This window comes from Tachysurus vachellii, chromosome 4 (assembly GCF_030014155.1).
Source record: "Tachysurus vachellii isolate PV-2020 chromosome 4, HZAU_Pvac_v1, whole genome shotgun sequence".
Classification (NCBI taxonomy): domain Eukaryota; kingdom Metazoa; phylum Chordata; class Actinopteri; order Siluriformes; family Bagridae; genus Tachysurus; species Tachysurus vachellii.
Window position 1 is genome coordinate 9,477,086 of NC_083463.1, and position 20,365 is coordinate 9,497,450.

The 20,365-nt window shown below is 38.6% G+C and overlaps 1 protein-coding gene across 1 annotated transcript in view; it reads right to left on the reverse strand.

The window, feature by feature from the left end:
* The window catches only part of jak1 (Janus kinase 1), a 39,411-nt gene that overhangs the window by 15,609 nt on the left and 3,437 nt on the right, over positions 1 to 20,365 (reverse strand). Inside the window, exons 2-6 of the mRNA XM_060867599.1 lie at positions 17,932 to 18,137; positions 5,980 to 6,103; positions 3,251 to 3,392; positions 2,745 to 2,908; positions 189 to 537 (exon numbers count right to left, since the gene is read on the reverse strand). Of these exons, the coding sequence (XP_060723582.1) occupies positions 189 to 537; positions 2,745 to 2,908; positions 3,251 to 3,392; positions 5,980 to 6,103; positions 17,932 to 18,130 (978 nt within the window). The 5' untranslated portion in view covers positions 18,131 to 18,137. The remainder of the gene's footprint in view (positions 1 to 188; positions 538 to 2,744; positions 2,909 to 3,250; positions 3,393 to 5,979; positions 6,104 to 17,931; positions 18,138 to 20,365) is intronic.

Genomic DNA, 20,365 nt, shown 5'->3' on the forward strand with positions numbered 1-20,365 from the left:
TCTTTTTTCACCAAGCAAATACTGATCTCTCTCTCTTTCTCTCTCTCTCGCGCGCTCTCTCTCTCGCGCTCTCTCTCTCGCGCGCGCTCTCTCTCTCGCGCGCGCTCTCTCTCTCGCGCGCGCTCTCTCTCACCATTTGAGATGAAACTAACATTCTGTGCACTAACCATGTAAATGTTGTCACTCACCTGATGATGCTTCTTCCTCCATGCGATGCCGGTTGTGCCACACACCTGCACTTCATAAGCCTGTCCCTCATCCGCCATGCCTGGTGTGTGTGTAAGTAAGACCTCACCCTCACCACACACGCGCAAGCTTTTAGGTTCCACTGTTTCCCAGCCCAAGCCCCACGTCAGCGTCTCCAGCGTGGAGAGGTACTTCACTTTCAGGTCGTACAGGGTGATATTACTGTCCCGGATGGTCTTGCTGTTGAACTCATTAAGGAAGTTCTTAAAAACGTTGTTGATGCGCATGCGAGTCAGGAAGCTACGCTGCTTAATGGTGCGGTTGAGGCTCTCAGGAATAAAACGCTTGTAGCTGAGAGGGGAAGGAAGAAGAGCAAGAGGATGAATGTTAGAAACAAAGTGAAATGGAAAACAGGAAGTGAGATGGTGCGTTGATTCATTTATAGAGGCTTATGTATGCAGTATAATAATAGCAAATTATAATGGCTTATGTATGGAAATGCATTCTTTGGCATTATCTAGAAGGAAATCTAATCAAATTCTTAAATACTTTGAAAGCTTACTGATGCCTTAAGCCTGATGCCACATTGTATAGTCTGTGCACACAGAAAAAACTAAATTAACTTCAGAACACTGATAAACTTCAGACTCTTGCTTTTCCCACATTTCTGGAGAGTTTGTCAAGTGTACCTCAACAGTTCAAACTGATTTTTCAATTTGAACAATTCAATTTTGCAATTCTTTTTAATTATACCCATCATTACACGATGACACTGTAAAATGACACAGTTGTGTGTTTACCAATTTAATTGCATCATACACAATCAAACTGCATAGAAACCCCTAGGGAAATGTCACTGAAACATAATGCTCGTTAACATGAAACAATGGGCATCAAAAGGCCACGCTGCAAAACGTGTATCCTTAAGATAAAAAAAACAGATAAGAATATGCCAAAATCTACAGAGATGAGTTTGCGTTGTTCTTAAATATCCAGTGTACACATTGCACAAAGGTTTGAAGATCACAATCTGCAAAAAAACAGGGTGGAGAAATTCTTAGACAATCCAGTATGCCAGCTCATCAGAGCAGTGCTGTAAATTAGGCATTAAATACATCGACTGGAACTGGCTATCTCGTCTGTGTCCACAGTGCAAATTAACACAACAGCATTGCAGTCAATTCAGAAATGTTTTGTTCTAAGAAAATGGCTTAAATGTTGAGAGGACTAGGAGAGACATGTGCTCTGTGTATAATGGACACAATTTAATTAAAGTAATGTTGCCCGAGTTTTTGAAAGAAACCGAAGATGAAACCTTCCCTCGTTAATAAGAGTTAATAAGAATGCAGTGCTTCCCACACACTGTCACGCTTGGCCGCACCACCCTGATAAACTGATGACTGCCAACATGAACCAGGCTCAACTTCAGGGAGAGAAAGCGCGGTAAAGTGAAGGGAGAGGGAAACGCTATAGAAACTAAGAGCGATCTCCCACGCTATTCATTATTTCGGGTGTGGCACAAACACATCGAGGGCACAGAAAGTACAGCCTTCTTTTATGTTTTGTTTTGCTGGTTTCCTAAAGTACATATACGGGTACTGAGCACTGTGTATGATCACGTACAGCTCATTTGAGAAATCCCATTTTCACACTTATCGCCTGACAGTTACCGACTATGAGGACTAGCACGTGTTTCCTTTGAGATGTAGCCAACGTACCACTTTTCGAATGAACACTAACCACTTCACAAACATTAACTGCCCTCTTCCACATAAATAAGGTCTACCACTGTCTTATGACATGAATAGAGTATTTTATTTTGCTCTCTTTGATTCTCAGGAACAGAGGCTGTGGCAACAAAACAGGTAAAACTCTCATGGGGTTTAGATGCAGCTCCTCCGTTATAAAAAAAATAAATAAATCACACAACCTCAAGTAATCTCAAGAGGCAAAAGGCATCTGATACTTTATGCCAATTCATGTTGCCAACGATATGGGGCGGCACATTGAACGCTCTTTCAGCTGCATCACACTGAGCAGCGCTTAAGTTATTAGTTCACTCTCCTCATTATCGAGCACTGATGAAGATTGCGATGATTTATTCCACTATCCAGAACAGTCAGGTTCCTCTCAAGGACTTCAGCTTGCTCCAACATATTATAAGGCATCTTAACCTCCATATGCAGCTATTGTGTGAGATTAACATTGCTACATAAGCTACAACTAGAGGAAATGCTTATTTATTTGAGAAAAGCCCTTTGAGCTTATTGGGAACAAATGTTGAAATGAATGTCTGAATAAAATGGGAAAATTGTAACTCGAGTAATTATTAAGAACCTATTAAATCATTGTGAAATGTAAGATACTTGCAGATAGAACGTTGCATAAAGCAGCTTAAAATATTATGCTGGTGAGTCATTTGTAAAATATATAAATGAACAATAATAAATCAGTGATCATTTTATGCAAACTATACACTCAGACACCAAAAATCATTTGTTCTAAATTTTGGTCTGATATGATTTTGCCCAGCGTGAATAAAGTGCATGAGGTGTCACCTGGTTTCAGCCCCTGATCCTGACAGAGGCAGGTTGTTGCTCTTGGCATGATGAGTGATGGCGAGGACAGCCATTCCCAGGCACTCGTTCTCTATCTCATGGTGCTCTGCTTCATTCTGGGAGATACGTACCGGTGCCAGGCCCCTCAAAAAGTCATACTGTCCCTATAAAAGGCACACAAACGCAGGACAAAATAAATAGGAACTCTATTATTGATGTCTACCTGCTTCGATGAATAACCTTCAGACATTTCAAAAACCACCCTGAGAACAAAGGACCTGAAATTTGACCATAAAATAAGCAAATGCACATTAGATAGTAACCAAGTACCGATATGAAAACATGACTCAGTGCAGATGATTTGAATAACCACCTAACCACAATGTTCAGAAAGTCTCTACATTTTGTTTACTTTGATAACGTTCACCTCCACAACCAAACAGTCCTTTCGTTGATGTTTGTTTGTTTTGTTTTTGTTGGTTGGTTGTTGTTTTTTTGAGACCTACCTGAGAAAAGAGATAGTCAAGGGATGCAGCATCAAGCAGTGGTGTTCCATCTGGGTATTTACATCCCTTCTGTTTGCTCAAAGAATGGCGCCACACAGGAGACTTGTTCTCAGAGGTTCCGTGCCAGTTTGTGAAATAAAACCTATGAGAATGGAGACGATGATTTAGAGTACATATGCATGTATGTGCATGTGCAAAACATCATCAATGATAGCATATAATTATAGCATCAATGAAAAATATATAATTTTAGCCTGTTGGTACTACTCCTGAAACAGAAATGTGGACATATGAGATACAGCAATATGTACACAGAACATACAGTGTTACTGTCTCATTTTTTTAGGACCTCTGGGAAAAAAAAAAAAAAAAAAAAAAAAAGAAGAACCTCCAATTTCTAATTCATGCATTAGACATGTTTCCTTGGTATCTAATACCATCTATGGCTATCTATTTTAACTTTCCACTCACAGAGCACATTATTTTAAAATGCACCATGTTCAATCTGGCAATAATAGAAATCAAAAAGAAGAACTTTCATAATGATGGCTTGTGATTTCCACCGCTGAAAGACAGAAAAAGAGAGAGAGAGAGAGAGAGAGATAGATAGAGGGAGACAGAGATAGACAGAGGGATAGAGACAGATAGAGAGACAGATAGAGAGACAGACAGATCACTTGTGGTACCCAGACCCTACTTGAAAAGCCATAGCAGTAGCAAACCTTTGTAATAAACTACCAGAGTCACACAAAACGGATTCCCCGTGCTCTTGAGTCATTAAGTTCATACAGTCTGGTGCAGCAACGCATTTGACGGTCACATAAAAACACAGGGACTGATCCAGTGCTGTTTGTAAATAATCTGGGTAAAAACACCACAGAAGCTCCACATGAGCACAGAATCATTGTAAACAGGAAGTAACACATCAGAAAGCCACAGCGGAAGAGAGTAAGTGCAGAGGTGACCATAACCTGTTTGTGTGCACAACAGGCGCACTACACACTAGAACGTGGTTCCAAACCCACAAGTAACTTTCAATACACCGATTCACTCTTATCTTAGTTTTAGTGCTAAAAAAGGAAAATAAGGGGGAATTTTTAAAACATTCTACTGCCTAAGATTCTTCATTTTTTGTAACGAAACAACCAATGACCAAATGCAGTTATATCCATGTTAAAGATAGGCATTAAATGTTTTAAATGTTAATTTAAATGTTCACTGTTAAATGGGAAATCGTTACCCAAGAATTAATTTCATTAATATGTTTTATAATAGTTAGTTCATTTATAAACAAATTAAATTCCGCAAAGTCTAAACCCATTGCCCTTCGCATTGACACGGATCTGCTGAGACTGAACTAAATGGTCGATATGACGGTGAACAAATTGTTCATGTCCGTGTGTCCATTTTTCATGGAACATCGTGTTGGCTCACAACGTTGTGCAAGATCTGGCAAAGGTTTCGCATTTTGCTCCTGTTTGATATCCATATCAGTAACATGCACCAGGTCCCACTTATAATTTCTGTCGCCTTTTTAAACACCAGTTATAATCTTCACTGTACGCTGGAACCATCCAAATCATCGTTTTACCACGTGAAATGAGCCGAGCGAATGAGAACCGTAAAACACGAAATCCACAACAGCGAGCTAACGTTTACACATTGATTACTAATGTCTAAGTTCTAACCCGACATATAATTTTTGTCTAGTTGGGTTTAAATGTGGTGCTTGAATGTTGAAGTCTCTGGTGAGGGTTTGGTTGTGCTCCGAATCTCGTGTGAACCTGAAATGAACAATCACCATAAGGAGAAGGAATACAATCTCACATTGCTTATAAAATGTGGATAAATGGTTCATGTTAATCAAACCCGCTTCTTTATTTATTAGGCGATGACTCTAAACAACAAACTTCCAGTGTGCTGCTTTCACTGGAAAACACTGCATTGCAAACGTATCACCTGCTTTGCACATTTATCCTTCATCTATTAGAACAATGGTTCTGAGAGTGGGATGTGGAAATCACCATAATCCCAGAGGTCTATGATGAATATGCAGGGGTCCCAGACTGTATTACATGACCGCCATGAATATTACAATCAATAATCATCGTCGTAATGTTTCGCTGAAAATCAATCACTGAACACAAGTGTTAATTGCATCACCTTTAGAATATAAGCTGTCTTAATAATCCCATTAAGTGCCACTAATATGAATACAAGAAATGTTTCAGATCTGAGTGAGTGGAAAGTTCAGGAACACAAACTTCTTACAGCTTGAATTAATTAATAGATTAAGACTTTAATTTTTACAGCCAGTAACCCAGTTTGGTGTAGCAACTAAATGACAGATTTGTTTTATGAACTATTCAGATATTAACTTAATTATTTAAATGTGTACAATGCTATACAGGGTATACAATAAGAGCCAGAGAGATTTAGCTCATCTTGGTATTAAGATAATATAAACAAGGGGGAAAACGAAGGGTTGGGGCAATAGAAAGCAGGTGTAAATGGAGATTATGATGCTTTTAAAACTGAACATGAAATTACTATGCTAAAAAAACTATTGACCTGAATATGAAATTGTACCCAGTAAGAGCGAGAGATATGATGCTGATACTTAAGATCCGACATCTAAACCTGATATGAGTGCTGAAGCAGTCTCCAATAATGTCAGTACAGTATTAAGGACGTATTGTCTACTGTCAAAAACACTTCAGTTTTCTTACCTCATGCGGTAGTGAAGCTTAATACTCGTGTCTTCTGTGATCTTAAATACATGATTGGGTGCGTACCAGAGCGCCTGGCTCTCTTCATACAGGGCAAACAGGTTATGGCACAGGGGTGAAATACCTGCAACAGTAACAAACAACATTTAGGAGAATTTTATTATTTGTTTTAACCTAGACATAAAAATGTGTGAAGCGCCAGTAACTACACTACAGACAAAATGTATTGTAAGGCATTTCTATTTAAAGAGCGTTAAGATTCGATTGTTGTTGACTCTGTAGCCTGTCAAACTGGAATAGAAAATAACCAAGTAGCTATCAAGTGTATCAGCAAACTTGAGATAAGAGATGCACATTTCTAAAAAAGGACACTTCGTTATTTCTTGATGGTGCCGCTTGTTTGTGTTGAGTATTTGAAGAATGAATTCGTTTAGCTAAACATTACTCGTTGTTTCTAGTCTTGCTTATTTGGGTAATAATGGGTAGCAAATATTTTGATAAAACCAGACCACAGACATTTTTCCACAGACTTGAATGTCTGACACTCTGATTAACTCTCATATCAAATCGACTGAGTTTATAATCAGATAAATCTTCTGAGTTTATAATCAGGCAATTCATCTGGAATCTTTAAATACCGTTTTCTCCTTGTCATTTCAGTGTACAAAATTTTCCAGTTCCTTTAACTAGGTTTAAAATGATTGTTCTGGTTATGAAAATTTATTGGCATGGGTTTATATTCAACTAGCTACTGAATTGAGGAATAAAGGAAATGTGACAGCATGCAGCGTTGTTCAATACACCGAGCGGTAGACACTACTGTACCACACGGCATTGGGCACAAGAAGCTGTTTTCAGGTTTTAAAGAACACAAAAACATATTGACAAATTCCACTAATAAGGGTTTCTAGCTTAGATATCAAGAAGTTAAATCAAGTTATCTGAACAATGCAGCAACAAAAGCTTAAATGTTGTATCATGCTCAGTTCATGTGAACATGACTGGTACAGAAGAGTGACAGCTGTGATATCTGTCTCTCTATCTCTCCCTTTCTCTTTCTTTCTCTCTGTCTGTTTCACTCTCTTTCACAGGGCACAGAAAAGAACAAAACAAAAAAAAACCGACTGCACCATTTCACTCGTTAAAAAGTAACTGCACGATACAATACACTTTTATTCGCAAATGTCTGGGGAGTGAAATTTAAACCTTATAGCATTGGTTAACTTTAGTCAAACGGTTTGTTTGAGGTAGAAATAAAATATATGAAGGAATCATCAAATATAATGAGGCCTGTTAAGTTTTAGTGCTTAAGCTCTTTAATTTTTGACTTGTTAAGATAGAGAAGGCGAACGGCTGTGTGATTTAGTACAGTGATTTAGTACAGAGAGAATGATCTATTCAAATCCACAGATTTCAAGCTTCTTATATATTTAGTTATTTAACATAAATTTGTAATTCCACTTGGTTGTTACTTTAATACTGATTAACAGAGAGGATGAAGTCAGTAGTGTTACAAGATGTTAAATGTTCCTCGCAAGTTTGCTTAACGTTATACTGAAAAATAAATTCAGTATAAATTCAGTAAAACTAAATGCCAAATACAACCGTTTCTTAATTACGAGCCACGATGAAGCCGATTGATGCGATTTTATTCATTAATTAGCACGAATAATCAACTATTACTTTACTTGTGGTTTAAATATGTGCAAAAGAGAAACATTCAGGGAAGAATTTTAGAACTATATATAGTAGAAAACGTCAAAATCTGGCCATGTGTCGAATTTTCCCAAGCAGCAGAAAATTGTCTGAATTTGAACTTAATTTTAATCAAAGTTGTACAGAGAAATCAAACAAAGGAGATCACTGACTTAAGCGCTACATGCTGCGATTTGCACACAACTTCTTTTCTGAGATTTTGGCAGTCAACATTCATGTTAATATACAAGTGGTTTCAAGGCCTCTTGTAAAGCGACTGTGTTTGTCTGATGTTCTTGCATAAATTTCCTTTTCCTCTTGTACTACCCAGCCCCGTGTTGGCCTCAGCACAACTTAGAGGAAATCCTCAGCCTGACTGTAATACTCGTCAGCCATTTTGTGTTCAAGTATTGATTGGCAGCCAAATACACATTCCATTCCACTTAGATATCCCAGATGAAACCGAACTGCCTTGAACGGAAGAAGAAAACGCAAACATCAACAAGAACACTGCGCTGCTTTTACACAATGGCATCTGTATGACAAAACGCTGATCGCAAAACTATAATCCAGAGCAAAACTTTGTGCCTTCGATTGGCTTTGTGTATTTCCATATGCAAAACTGTACATGGAGCTTTCAAACTATTTAATGATGTCCTTTTGTACTTGTGATTGGAAGCAGACAAACCATACAATACAAATATTCAACAAAACAGGGTTTATATTAAGGCTGGTAATTTAACGCGTTAATTAGATTAATTAATTATGAGAAAAAATAACGCATTCATATTTTTACCGCATTTAACGTGCCCCGCCCCTCCCCACACCTGTACCAACGACTACACATCTTGCAATAAGCTGTAGTGGCAAGTTAAGTCAAGCATCATGCCAAAATACACAGATCTGCCTGGCTTTCTGAAGGGCAAATTTAAATTCAAAACTCTTTCCAACGGAGCCACTGATAAAACCAAAGTCCTTTGAGTTCTCTGCAATAAGGAATTTGCATGCCATCGAAGTAGTTCTAGCATGAAATACCACCTGAACTCAAAACATACTGCGAGCTCTGCAGTTAGCACAGCCCCGGATGCTGCAGGCAAGCTCCGCCAAACCATGCTGACTGAGAATTGCTAACAAATGCAATATCTAAATGGATTGCAATGGACTGTAGGCCTGTTAATATTGTGGAAGACAAGGGGTTAATGGATGCTTTTCGAATTGCGTCTTCTGACACAAGCTACACACTACCGGCGAGACGTACAGTACTTTCGAGAATAAATCAGCTGTATGACACTGAAAAACTATCAAAAACAGGAAAAATGTACTCAAGCACAATATGTTGCTCTGACCGGAGACCACTGGACTTCAGTCAGTAATCACAACTATCTAGGTGTTACTACGCACTTCATCAATCGTAACTGGACACTTCAGTCCTTAATGGTACTTAAAACAGAGACACGGCATTATTTTGATGCATGTGCCGAACAGTTCCTAACGGTGGCAGCAGCAAGAAAGAATATGGTTGCAGCAGCAAGAAAACTTCCGTTTGAACACATCCCCTGTGCCGCGCACATATTGCAGAGGACCATTACTGTTTGCCTTTCAGACAGTGGGTTTGTTGATGCATTGACAGTGTCGGACATTTTAAAATTGTAGGACATTTTAAGCACAGCCCTGCTAACACAGAGGAGCTACATCAGCAACAAACAGCAATCGGACAACAAAGAGAGCAACTGATACAGGACGTTTCAACGAGGTGGAACTCATCACTCGATACGATCACACATCTCTTACGGAATGAAGAGGCTGTTAAGGCTACTTTAGCTCAACAGAAACACAATTTAGTTATGCTGACTGCTACTGAGTGGGACAAACTGCACAAGCTGCAGATGATCCTTGAACCATGCAAGTAAGTCTGCCACACATCCATCCCATTTGTGGTTCCAGCTATATTTGTTCCAGCTAAGTCCTAGAGCTCTCACTAAGCAAGGTAAACATGCTTGTTACAAGAAACAGCCTTTAAAAAAATCCATAAAATTAACTCTAGAAAATGTTAAGGATTTTAAAATCACCTTTTATATTCATGTTAAATATGCTTATCTTAGCCTAAACTAAATGTACTGAAATGTATTTGATCTTGTTATCTTCCACCTCAGGTATGTGACTGAACTCCTTGGGGTGAAACTTATGTTTCATGCTCTGTGGTGCTGCCTGCATTCTGCCACCTTAACCATGTAATGAGGGTCTCTGATGAAGATCCAGCATATGTGGCAAGGTTCAAGATAGGGCTGGGCAATTAATCGAAAAGTAATCGAAATCGACCTTTAATCGATCAAATTTTTCCAGGTCGATTACTTCGATTACTTTCCCATTAAAAACACTACCGTGTGTGGAGTCACGTGACCCCGCTCCGTTATGTTACGTTATTCCGCCGACATGTCGAGCATGGAGAGCTTAAACACTCAGACAACTGAGCAACAAGAGCAGCTTGTACCAAAGAAAAACGCAGTCTCCGTCGTTTGGACACATTTTGGCTTCAGTAAGGATGACATCGAACAAAATGAAGTCAGATGTAGACAATGTAGAAAAACAGTTTCGACGCCCAATGGTAACACCACCAAGTTTCAACACTTGGAGCGCAATTACGTTACTGAATATGAACAGTGCACTGCTCAAAAAGAGACTGACAAGCACCCAGCAACAAGTGCCTCCCCAAAGCAGATGTCGATAACAAATGCATTCACAAATGCCACACAGTATGAGAAGAGTTCAAGAAGATGGAAAGAAATAACTGACGCTATTTGCTATTACATCGCAAAGGATATGACTCCCTTAGCTACAGTGGAGAGAAGCGGGTTTAAACACCTTGTTAAAACTCTCGAAAGAAGATACACTGTGCCATCGCGATCACATTTTTCTAAAACTGCGCTGCCAGACATGTACAAGACATGTTGTAAAAATGTAGCTGCTGAACTGAAAAATGTTCAACACTCTGCAGCCACATCTGATCTCTGGTCAAGTAGGACGATGGACCCATTCTTGAGCCTTACTTTGCACTTACTTACTTTACATTGACGATGATTGGAAGCTGCGCCAGAGATGCCTTGAGACGGCATATTTTCCAGCCGATCACACGGCAGATATGATTGCGCAAGGTCTGAAAGATATGCTTTTGCTCGCGGAAGAAAAACCTTCAGCCATTACGACAGACAACGGTGCTAATGTTGTCAAAGCTGCTGCGCTTAATGGATGGATACGGCAGCAGTGTTTTGGACACCGACTACACCTCGCAATTGGTAAGTACACGTCAGCTTAATTAAATATAATAGCATTGGGATGTTATCTAATTGGGCATATCTGGCGTTTACTATATTCTGGCTATGCTAAATTTGTTCATAAAGCACCTTTATAAATGTTACAATATGCTTGATATTACAGTTACAATGTTAAGTTCACATTACAATGTAACAGAACACTACATCATTAAAGTAAAAATCATTGTGTTGTAAAAATGTGTTAATCTGATATTATTTAAGTATAAATATAAGAGGCTCATTAATTTTGGTACTTTTAAAGCTTCAGGTATAAATAAAATATTGTCAATAATAAAAAATTATTAATTTTGTGTGTTTCAGAAAATGGATTGAAAGATCAACGTAACGTGTGACATGTGCAGTGAGGGTGTGCAAAAACATAGTCAGTGCTTTTTCCTATAGCTGGAAAAAAAAGAAGGCATTAATGAAGGTGCAACAAGAACTGAACCTGCCACAACACAAGCTAAAAACAGCACGCGTTACCAGATGGGGATCGAGGCAAATGATGATTGCAAGAGTCCTCGAACAAAGGAAAGCTATTACACAGGTCCTTTCTGAAGACAAAAAAATCCAGGCACCTTGTTCCATCGTGGGCTGACCTGGATGTCTTAGAGGCTGTCAGCAAGGCTCTTTCCCCTTTGATGGATTTCACAGACGCCCTATCAGGGGAAGAGTATGTGACCATTTCATTTGTAAAGCCTGTATTGCACATCCTCAATTCATGAGTGCTTGCTGAGGAGAAGGATGATGTGGAGCTGACTAAAACTATCAAAACCAGCTTCCTCAGGTACCTTAAGGAGAAGTACTCAGATCCTATCACAGAAGAGCTACTGGACACAGCCAGTTTTGTTGATCCCAGATTTAAAGCTACCTACATTTCTGCTGACAATGTCCCCACCATTCAGGAGAAAGTGAAAACAGAGATGGAGAAGATGTCAGAAGCTGAAGTCTGCAGAGAAAGTCAGATTACAGAGACTGCAGAACCAACAACTTCATCAGCAGTAGCAAAAAAGGTCATTAGGAAGCTTTTTTAAAGGGAGTGGGGCAACACCTTCAGCTACACCCACTCTGTCACTTCAGCAATCGCTAGAAGCAGAGATGAGCAGCTATTTGGTGTCCCCTATGCTAGAGAGTGCAGCAAATCCACTGGACTGGTGGAGGAAGCATCATGTACACTTTCCCACTCTAAGCAAGGTGGCAAAAAAGTATCTCTGCATACCAGCTACTAGCTCCCCATCAGAGCGGGTTTTCAGTTCAGGTGGAAACATTTGTTACATGCCTCATGTCCTGCCTGAAACCTGAAAAGGTTAACATGCTCGTGTTTCTTAGTAAGAACTTCGAGTAAATTCAAGATCACTAAGATCACCTCATGCAACAGTGTTTAAGAGAGTACTATTTTCATTACAACAATCTGTTGTTTACATTGATACATTGCACATTAAAATATCTGTTTACAGAAGATGCAAGAAATGCACTGTTTAAAATATTATTTACAGGATATACAAGTGTTATTTTATTTAGAAGAGATACTGCTTATTTTCTACTTTTAATATGAAAAACATTGAAAATAATTTATTTTGTTTCCAAAAGTGCAAGTTATTTATTTTTATAAGAACAAAGTGACTGTTCGTTTTAGGCAATGTGTGCTTTAATTTCAGTTGTTCAACATTGATGTTCAATAAATAATCATAGATAGTAGATAGTGTGTGTTTCCTTCAATTATTTTAAAATCAAGTAATGCACCCTTCATTCAAAAATCTCTCACTTGTAATACGTGAGCATATTTACTAAACAAAACTTGTCAGTGAACTATGAGGGCAAAAATAAATAAATAAAATAATCGTTCATTAATCGTAATCGAGTTAAAATGTTCAATTAATCGAGATTTTGATTTTAGGCCAAATCGCCCAGCCCTAGTTCAAGACTGCCTTCAAGAAAGACCTTGCTGAATGCCAAGCTGTCATGAACAATGAATGGCTGAAACGTTCATCAGCTCTTCACCCACGTTTTAAGAACCTGAAGTGCCTAGCAAGAGGAGACAGAGAACAGGTGTGGTCCAGCCTTGAGAAAATACTACAGGAGGCAGAACCCAGCACACATACTCCACAACCCAGTGAAGAATATAAGCCAGCTAAGAAAAGGAGAATCCTTCTGCTGGGTTCAGTCAGACTCAGAATCAGAGGAAGAAAATCATATTAGCAATGCGCTACAAAACTACAGAGCACAACCCACTATTGAGATGGATAAGTGTCCTTTGGAGTGGTGGTCAGTTAATGCAGAGGCCCATCTTAAGCTGTCTTCCTCAACTCGCAAATATTTGGCCATGCCTGCAACCACTGTACCATGCGAAAGACTTTTCTCACTGGTGGGCAACATTGTGCAAAAGAAAAGGGCATCTTTAAACTCAGAAAATGTAAACAAATTAGTTTGTCTTAGCAACTGGTTGAAGGAGAAATAAGAAATTAGGGTTCCTTGTTAAATTACTGTTTGTAGCCTAAGTGATAGGCTTGTGTTCACTCACTCACTCACTCACTCACTTTCTACCGCTTATCCGAACTACCTCGGGTCACGGGGAGCCTGTGCCTATCTCAGGCGTCATCGGGCATCAAGGCAGGATACACCCTGGACGGAGTGCCAACCCATCGCAGGGCACACACACACACTCATTCACTAACGCAATCACACACTACGGACAATTTTCCAGAGATGCCAATCAACCTACCATCGGAGCGGGTTTTCTGATGGACCGGGGGAGGAAACCGGAGTACCCGGAGGAAACCCCCGAGGCACGGGGAGAACATGCAAACTCCACACACACAAGGTGGAGGCGGGAATCGAACCCCCAACCCTAGAGGTGTGAGGCGAACGTGCTAACCACTAAGCCACCGTGCCCCCGGCTTGTGTTCAATAATAAAAAAATGTTACGGCCATTGTAGCCTAAGTGAAAAAAAAAAAAAAAAAAGACTGTTTGAGGAAAATTGAACCAATATAACAAAAAGCAATCATTTTAAATGACATTTTGGGGGAAATTCTCAACTAATATTTATGTGCAATTAAATGTGATTAATTAGATTAATTAATTGCCACATCATGTAATTAATTAGAAAAAAATATTTAATTGCTTACCAGCCCTAGTTTATATATAAAAAAAAGTATAAAAAAAACTCACTGAAGTAAGTAAATAGCCCCGATAGAAGACAGATCTGGCACGAAGAAAAGGACACGACATTAAAGGGACATTTAAGGATACAACATTAAAAAAAATGCCCAGAAAGAGCAAATCTCAAAAGCAGGGGACAATTAATTTCTGAATGATTTAATTAAATGAATACATTGAGCACAATACAAATATTCACTTTAAATTCCCTGTTTAAAAAAAAACATGTTTCATGAGACAGATGAAGTAGTGATGAGTAGTTTATTTGTTCCAGTTTATTTGTGATTTATCCAGCATGTGACAGACACATCATGCCCATAAACACCATACTGTCCTGAGTAATGGATTAAGCAGAACAAATACTTTTCAACACTACGTTCACTGTTAAAAGAGTCACAGTATTTGCCAAACTGACAAAACCTCAAACTATTAAGTGCTCTAGTCTAATGTGTTATGTATCTAGACTAGTTTCAAATGGCACAATAGTGAAAGATCAACAAACTTTAATTAAAATAGAATTCAGAGATACTAAGATTTTTACATTATTTACTGAAAACCTTAAATAAAAAAAAAACTATTTACTCTTTCTCCAAATGATTCTCGAGTCCAATGAGTCTACAAATAAAGACCTACTTCAAAATAAATGACCCTAAATAAATAAATATATAAACAAACAAACAAACAAACAAACAAACAAATAAATAATAATAATAATCCAATACATTGACGCCACTGCTGAAGTAAATTTAGTAAGATAAAATGTGTTTTTTATACAACAGACTCATGGCTCCAAATATATTAATCCCCTGAGCACAATTATGTGGGAAATGATAACCTAATAAAAAAAAAATTCAGCTGTAATATCATACAAATCCATTAAATTCCAAAGAACACTCCAGGAACAGAAGACCTTCAGCTTAGCACACCGAGTACATGGTTTCCAGACTTTCACTAATAAACGAGCTAAACCCATGCAAATATACTCTAGAGCGCTCACCCCAACTGCAAATGTGTTGTGTTGTTGAGTTCTCAGATCACAGATCTCAGTGGTCAGAAGGTGTTTATTAATTTTCTACAACAGCACAGGCAGATATTAATTTACTCATTCAGACTTGGAAATAAAGAGATGTAAATGCGCCAGCGTTTAGTAATGCTACAGAAAACTAATTGTTTTCACTAAAAAAAACGCAATCTAAGTTGTTCCAGAGTGAAATAGCTTCACCGGTTAATGACATTATTTTTTCATTCTAATGTTTATTCAATAAAAACTAAACTTAAACTGTTTGAAATTCATCACTTCCTACACGTCTGGATACAGGAAAACGCCGGCTGCCTGCAGCAGGGTTATTGCATGTGGAGTGAAAACAGGAAAAAAGTGAAAAAAGTATTTTTCCTGTCATTCTGAAAGCAACAAATCACAAAATGATAAAAGAAAAAAATGCTCAGAAAATGTTATAAACAAATTCCATTTCTATTTAAGGATTCCCAAGGCTTGCATGTTAGATAAGGCTATCATATGTAAAGACACGACATTAACCATGAGTGGGTTCCAAATGGGTTCCAAAGAAACGGGGGTGATGGACCTCAAAAGCAGGAATGTACAATAATTTCTGTTCAGAACAAACTCACATGAAAAATAAATTATTCCTAAACCCTGATCGTTGCTCCATGGTGAAACATTCTGTAAAAGTAAGGTTTATTAAACATTAATGGAAGCCTCCAGTAGCATAAAGCTTTCTACTACACTACATTTCTCTTCCAACAGAGAGGAAATAAAACAAAGATGCTGATGAGGGAACAGCTATTTTTAGTTGTTATACAGTAAACAATAACAGGAACTAACCGCTTTTAAAAATGTTAACTGTAATATTAAATGAACAAAAAAAAAGCATAATTCGATGTATAAAACCCGGTCCAGCAAAATCTGTCAATCGTCACATTACAAAATCTCTCCTCCTTTCCTATCACCATAACACCTTTTTCTCTTCTTTCTATCAAAAACCTCTAACAGATTCTCTTCTCCAGCAATTTTACTAGCTTCCAGCTGAATTCTGTGCCTTCTATGAGGCTGCAAAACATCTCCTCTTACTAGACTTCCTCCCTTTTATCACTCCTAATGTAAACAACCCCATGACCCCATCTGGTAATGTACCGAGTGCCTTCAAGACACCAAGGGATACACCCATGAAAAAGCCCGATACCACAGACATACGCAACTGACAACCAGTATCACTTCTCTCTTTTGCTTCTTGAATCCTTGAAAACTATTACAATTAGCTCTCTTGTTTTTTTCCCCAGGACGGTCTCTTATGCTAAAAAAAATCTGGCTTTAGAGACGGAAAGTCAATCGCAAGGCTCTCATGTACTATATATCCTTTAGGGTTCTTGAAATAAGTGGCACAGCTTGGCTATGGTTTGCTTCCTAAATGGAGAGGCACTCATTTCAGGTCACATGGAGGATATTCACATCTCACCATGCAGTCGCTTCACCCGTGCCCCCAGGGCTCAGTACACTGTCCTGTTCTGTTCACTCTCAGTACCTGCTCTCTCGTTGACATCATATCCTCACATAGGGTTACATACCACTACTATGCTGAATACTAATCCTATTTTTAATCTAAGTAGGTCTGTCAGATACTTGATGATACTGGATGAAAATCAAGACCAAGCTGCTGTATATACCTGGATATGCCTCCCAATGTAACTCCCAGATCACCTATGGGTACTCCTGGACCACCAACTTGCCTCACATGCTAACCTGAATTAGTCACACAAGTTTCTCTTTTAAAGAGGAGTAGGATCAGGTAATTTCTATCCACAGAGGCCACTCATGTGCTTGTTCAGTCACTTTTCTTCTAAAGATTGGTCTACTGCATCTTCCCCGGGGCTAGAAAGCAGCTTCATGAATTGTTTGCGACCTTCGCACTAACTGAAGTGTTATTATTATAGCTCGCTCCTGAACATTTAAGGGTTTTTATGCATTCACGGTGACTCATATTTTTCTTGTCTGTAGTGTTGCCACGCATTTGCTCCGGTAAGGTTCTCAACTTCCCTGCTTTACACAACTCCGACATCGGCACAATACTAACATGAAGTATTAAATAGTTATGTCATCTAGTGGCACAGTATTCCAGGGTTTCCCGCGGCACTTCGGGCGGCCCGCCTAAGCTGGGAAACCCTACCGCCTTAACGAGGTCGTCCAAAAAAAATAATTATTTCGCTGCACAAAAGCCCGTCAAGTGCATCTCAGAGAATAGCGCGGACGCGCTTCACACCACGAGCAGGCACGCTCGCCACACAGCCGAAATGAGAGAAAGACGTGGTCCATCACTGTCTGGAGGATAACTAGCCAGTTGATAAAATGCGTGTCCGTGAGAACTGTAAGTGGACTTATGTTTTGGGTTTATTTAAGCCCGTTATTGTATTAGTCTATAGTTCTTGAAAATTTAAAGTAACTTTGCTGGTGATTTTGTTGTTTGAGTTCTTCACCTGCTAGCTAGGTTGCACGTGCCTGTTTTTAATAATTGTTAAACGTAGTACAGAGTCTGTGGTCTATCTCACAAAGAAGCCCCGCCCCCTGCCCAACCCTACCGCCTTAACTAACAAGTTTTCTGCGAGAAACCCTGGTATTCACAGTATGAGTCTTGAAAGGCACACTAAAACAGACGACCCTTTTTTCAGACAAACTGCTTAAGGTTTTCTCTGAGCACACACACTAGTAAGTTACAGAGCCGTTTGCATGTGGTATGGATCGGCTACACGCTGCTGCGTGTGTGTCTATGTACTTACGGCATCTCTTGGCGGCCTCTACACACAGGTCCTCGGCAGTGTGGCAGCCTTTAAAATACTCAAGTTGGTGAGTTTCAGGCGTGTAGAAGAAAATCTCAAGGCCTTTCATGACGGCAGGGACGGCCAACTCCACCTTCTTCTGTTTCTTCATCTTCCCACACAGCTGCCTGCCCAGCTCCATGACTACTAACTTTGGCATTCAGATACTGCAGCAGACAGACAAAAGAATTGGAAACGAAAACACATTAGAAATGCAGTCAGGCATTTATAACCCTGCTCATAAGCTACTAGCTAATGCTAGCTAATTGAATCATTTTCTTAGAATGTATATAAAATTATTATTTTTATTATTATTATTAATAATAATACCGATCACTAATGCTTAAGTAGCAATAAAGAGGCTGACTGGAAGCAGTTTCTTCAAATAGATCAAGGCTTTGCAATTAATTGATTTTTCTTTCTTCAAATAACAGCCATAATTGACTGTGATGACAGTGAGCTGGCTAAAGTTCTTGAACAGGATAACATTCGTCTCTTGTTTTTACTGACATTGGCGCATTAATTAATATGTCTGGCTGGTTAACTGGCTTCTGAAGAGAATAGTGAAGGTGTAATGTAAAAAAAGAGGGCTTTTTCTTTTGAAAAGAATTCATCATGAAATCGAATAACGCTGTTTACTTATGAAACTGTCTGAATAATTGTGATTGTTATAAGCTGGGGAAGCGACAGTGTCACATACATAGCAACAGTGTCACACGCCATAGACTGTCCGACTGAGTGAATTATGGGTTCGAGGTTTTTTTAGTCGTTCTCAAGGACAATGAAATTGTAGTTGCATTTCCGAGGCTTAAGCGAACAGTACCAATGTGTGAGCCATGTGACATTGCCTGGAGAGGAAAGTACCCTTTTCCGCTTGTAATTTAATTTAAAACAATAGCCATTTCCTCAATGCGATGAGCGCTAGAGTTAAATCCAAGTTCTTCAACTATAACTCTGGAGTATAATCAGCGTATGTTATCAATACACTCAAGTGCAATTAAACTTTAATCATAGATGACTCTGCACAGTCATATTAAGTAACAACTTAAAAAGATTTCTATACCACTATGATGAAAGCAAATTCAGAACCAATACAGAAAAACAGTTAGGATGAAAAACACACAAGTGACCAGGACAACAATAAGGTAGCCGTACCCTAAGCTGACATGGAGACACAAACCAAACAAGTATTCTCTAACCATCTCTGGAACCAGCTTCTAAACAGCTCACCTGTCCGATCTTCTCTCTGGCCATAATGCTCTAACAAAACAAGTTATTCGACACAGAGCTGGTCTTCAAAATATTGATTTATTACTTTTCTTCCTCACTGGATAGAAATAAATCATAGAAACAAACAGATGATTTTTTTAAATCTCAGATTAAAGCCAGTGTCATGGTTATCATGGTGGCATTAAGTGCGAAGTTTGTCATGTTTATCTTCTTGTCATGTTGCCAACTGCAGTGTTTATGTTACTGTGACTTTCTGTGAACCTGAAGATGATATTTCTTTTGCATTTATTTGATTATGTTGTGCATGTAAATGTAGTCCTGGTGCTCATGAAAATCATGTGAGGTGATTCTGAAGTGGAACCACAACATCCAGCATTATATAAACAGCACTACATTTGTCTATAACACTTGGCCATAATACAATACTCAGACAAATAACACCACTGTATCCCTGACAGTGGACGTATACAAATTGTTTACTCAGACAGTGGCGTTATTCATGTGAGATAACCAAGCCAAGTGCATAAAAGAGCCGACATTCAGTGCGAGAGGCTTTGAGGTTCACAGACCTATTGTGATGAATTTCCCTATTCCCTCTTATAATATTTTCTGTGACTCTTGTGTTTTGACTTCCTTCTCAGTGCTGCTTTCGCCAACAAAGGCTAGAAAAAAGCAGAAGTATTTTTGCTTTCACTTTGAAGCTTTGAACTAATTAAAGTCCAGAACAGAACCTAAAAAAGTTCTCATAAAATAGGAAAATCTCATAAAAGTTTTTTTGCAGCCTGGGATCCGTTTAAGAGTTTTCATGCAATCAAAGTATTTAAAACAGCGATTACAAATCATTTCATTAATGTCATTTTAATTTTAACACTTTTACTGTAAAAAACTCTACTTTCAGTGTTAATGAAAAAAAACCATCAAGTGCATATGAATAAAATTAGTTTAGTTAACATAAAATGCATTCGTAGGTTCAACATGATTTGATCAGCTGTTCCCACCAGAGTTCATGATGAATCCTGAATTTGTGATGCAGTGACATTACCCTGCTCATTTACCCATGTTCTTTTAACACTACGGTAATTTCTTCCTGTAAATGAGATTATATAACTAAAGACTTACACTGAATCAAAATAATTTGTAAGTAGAATTTTGTTTAAAAATAACA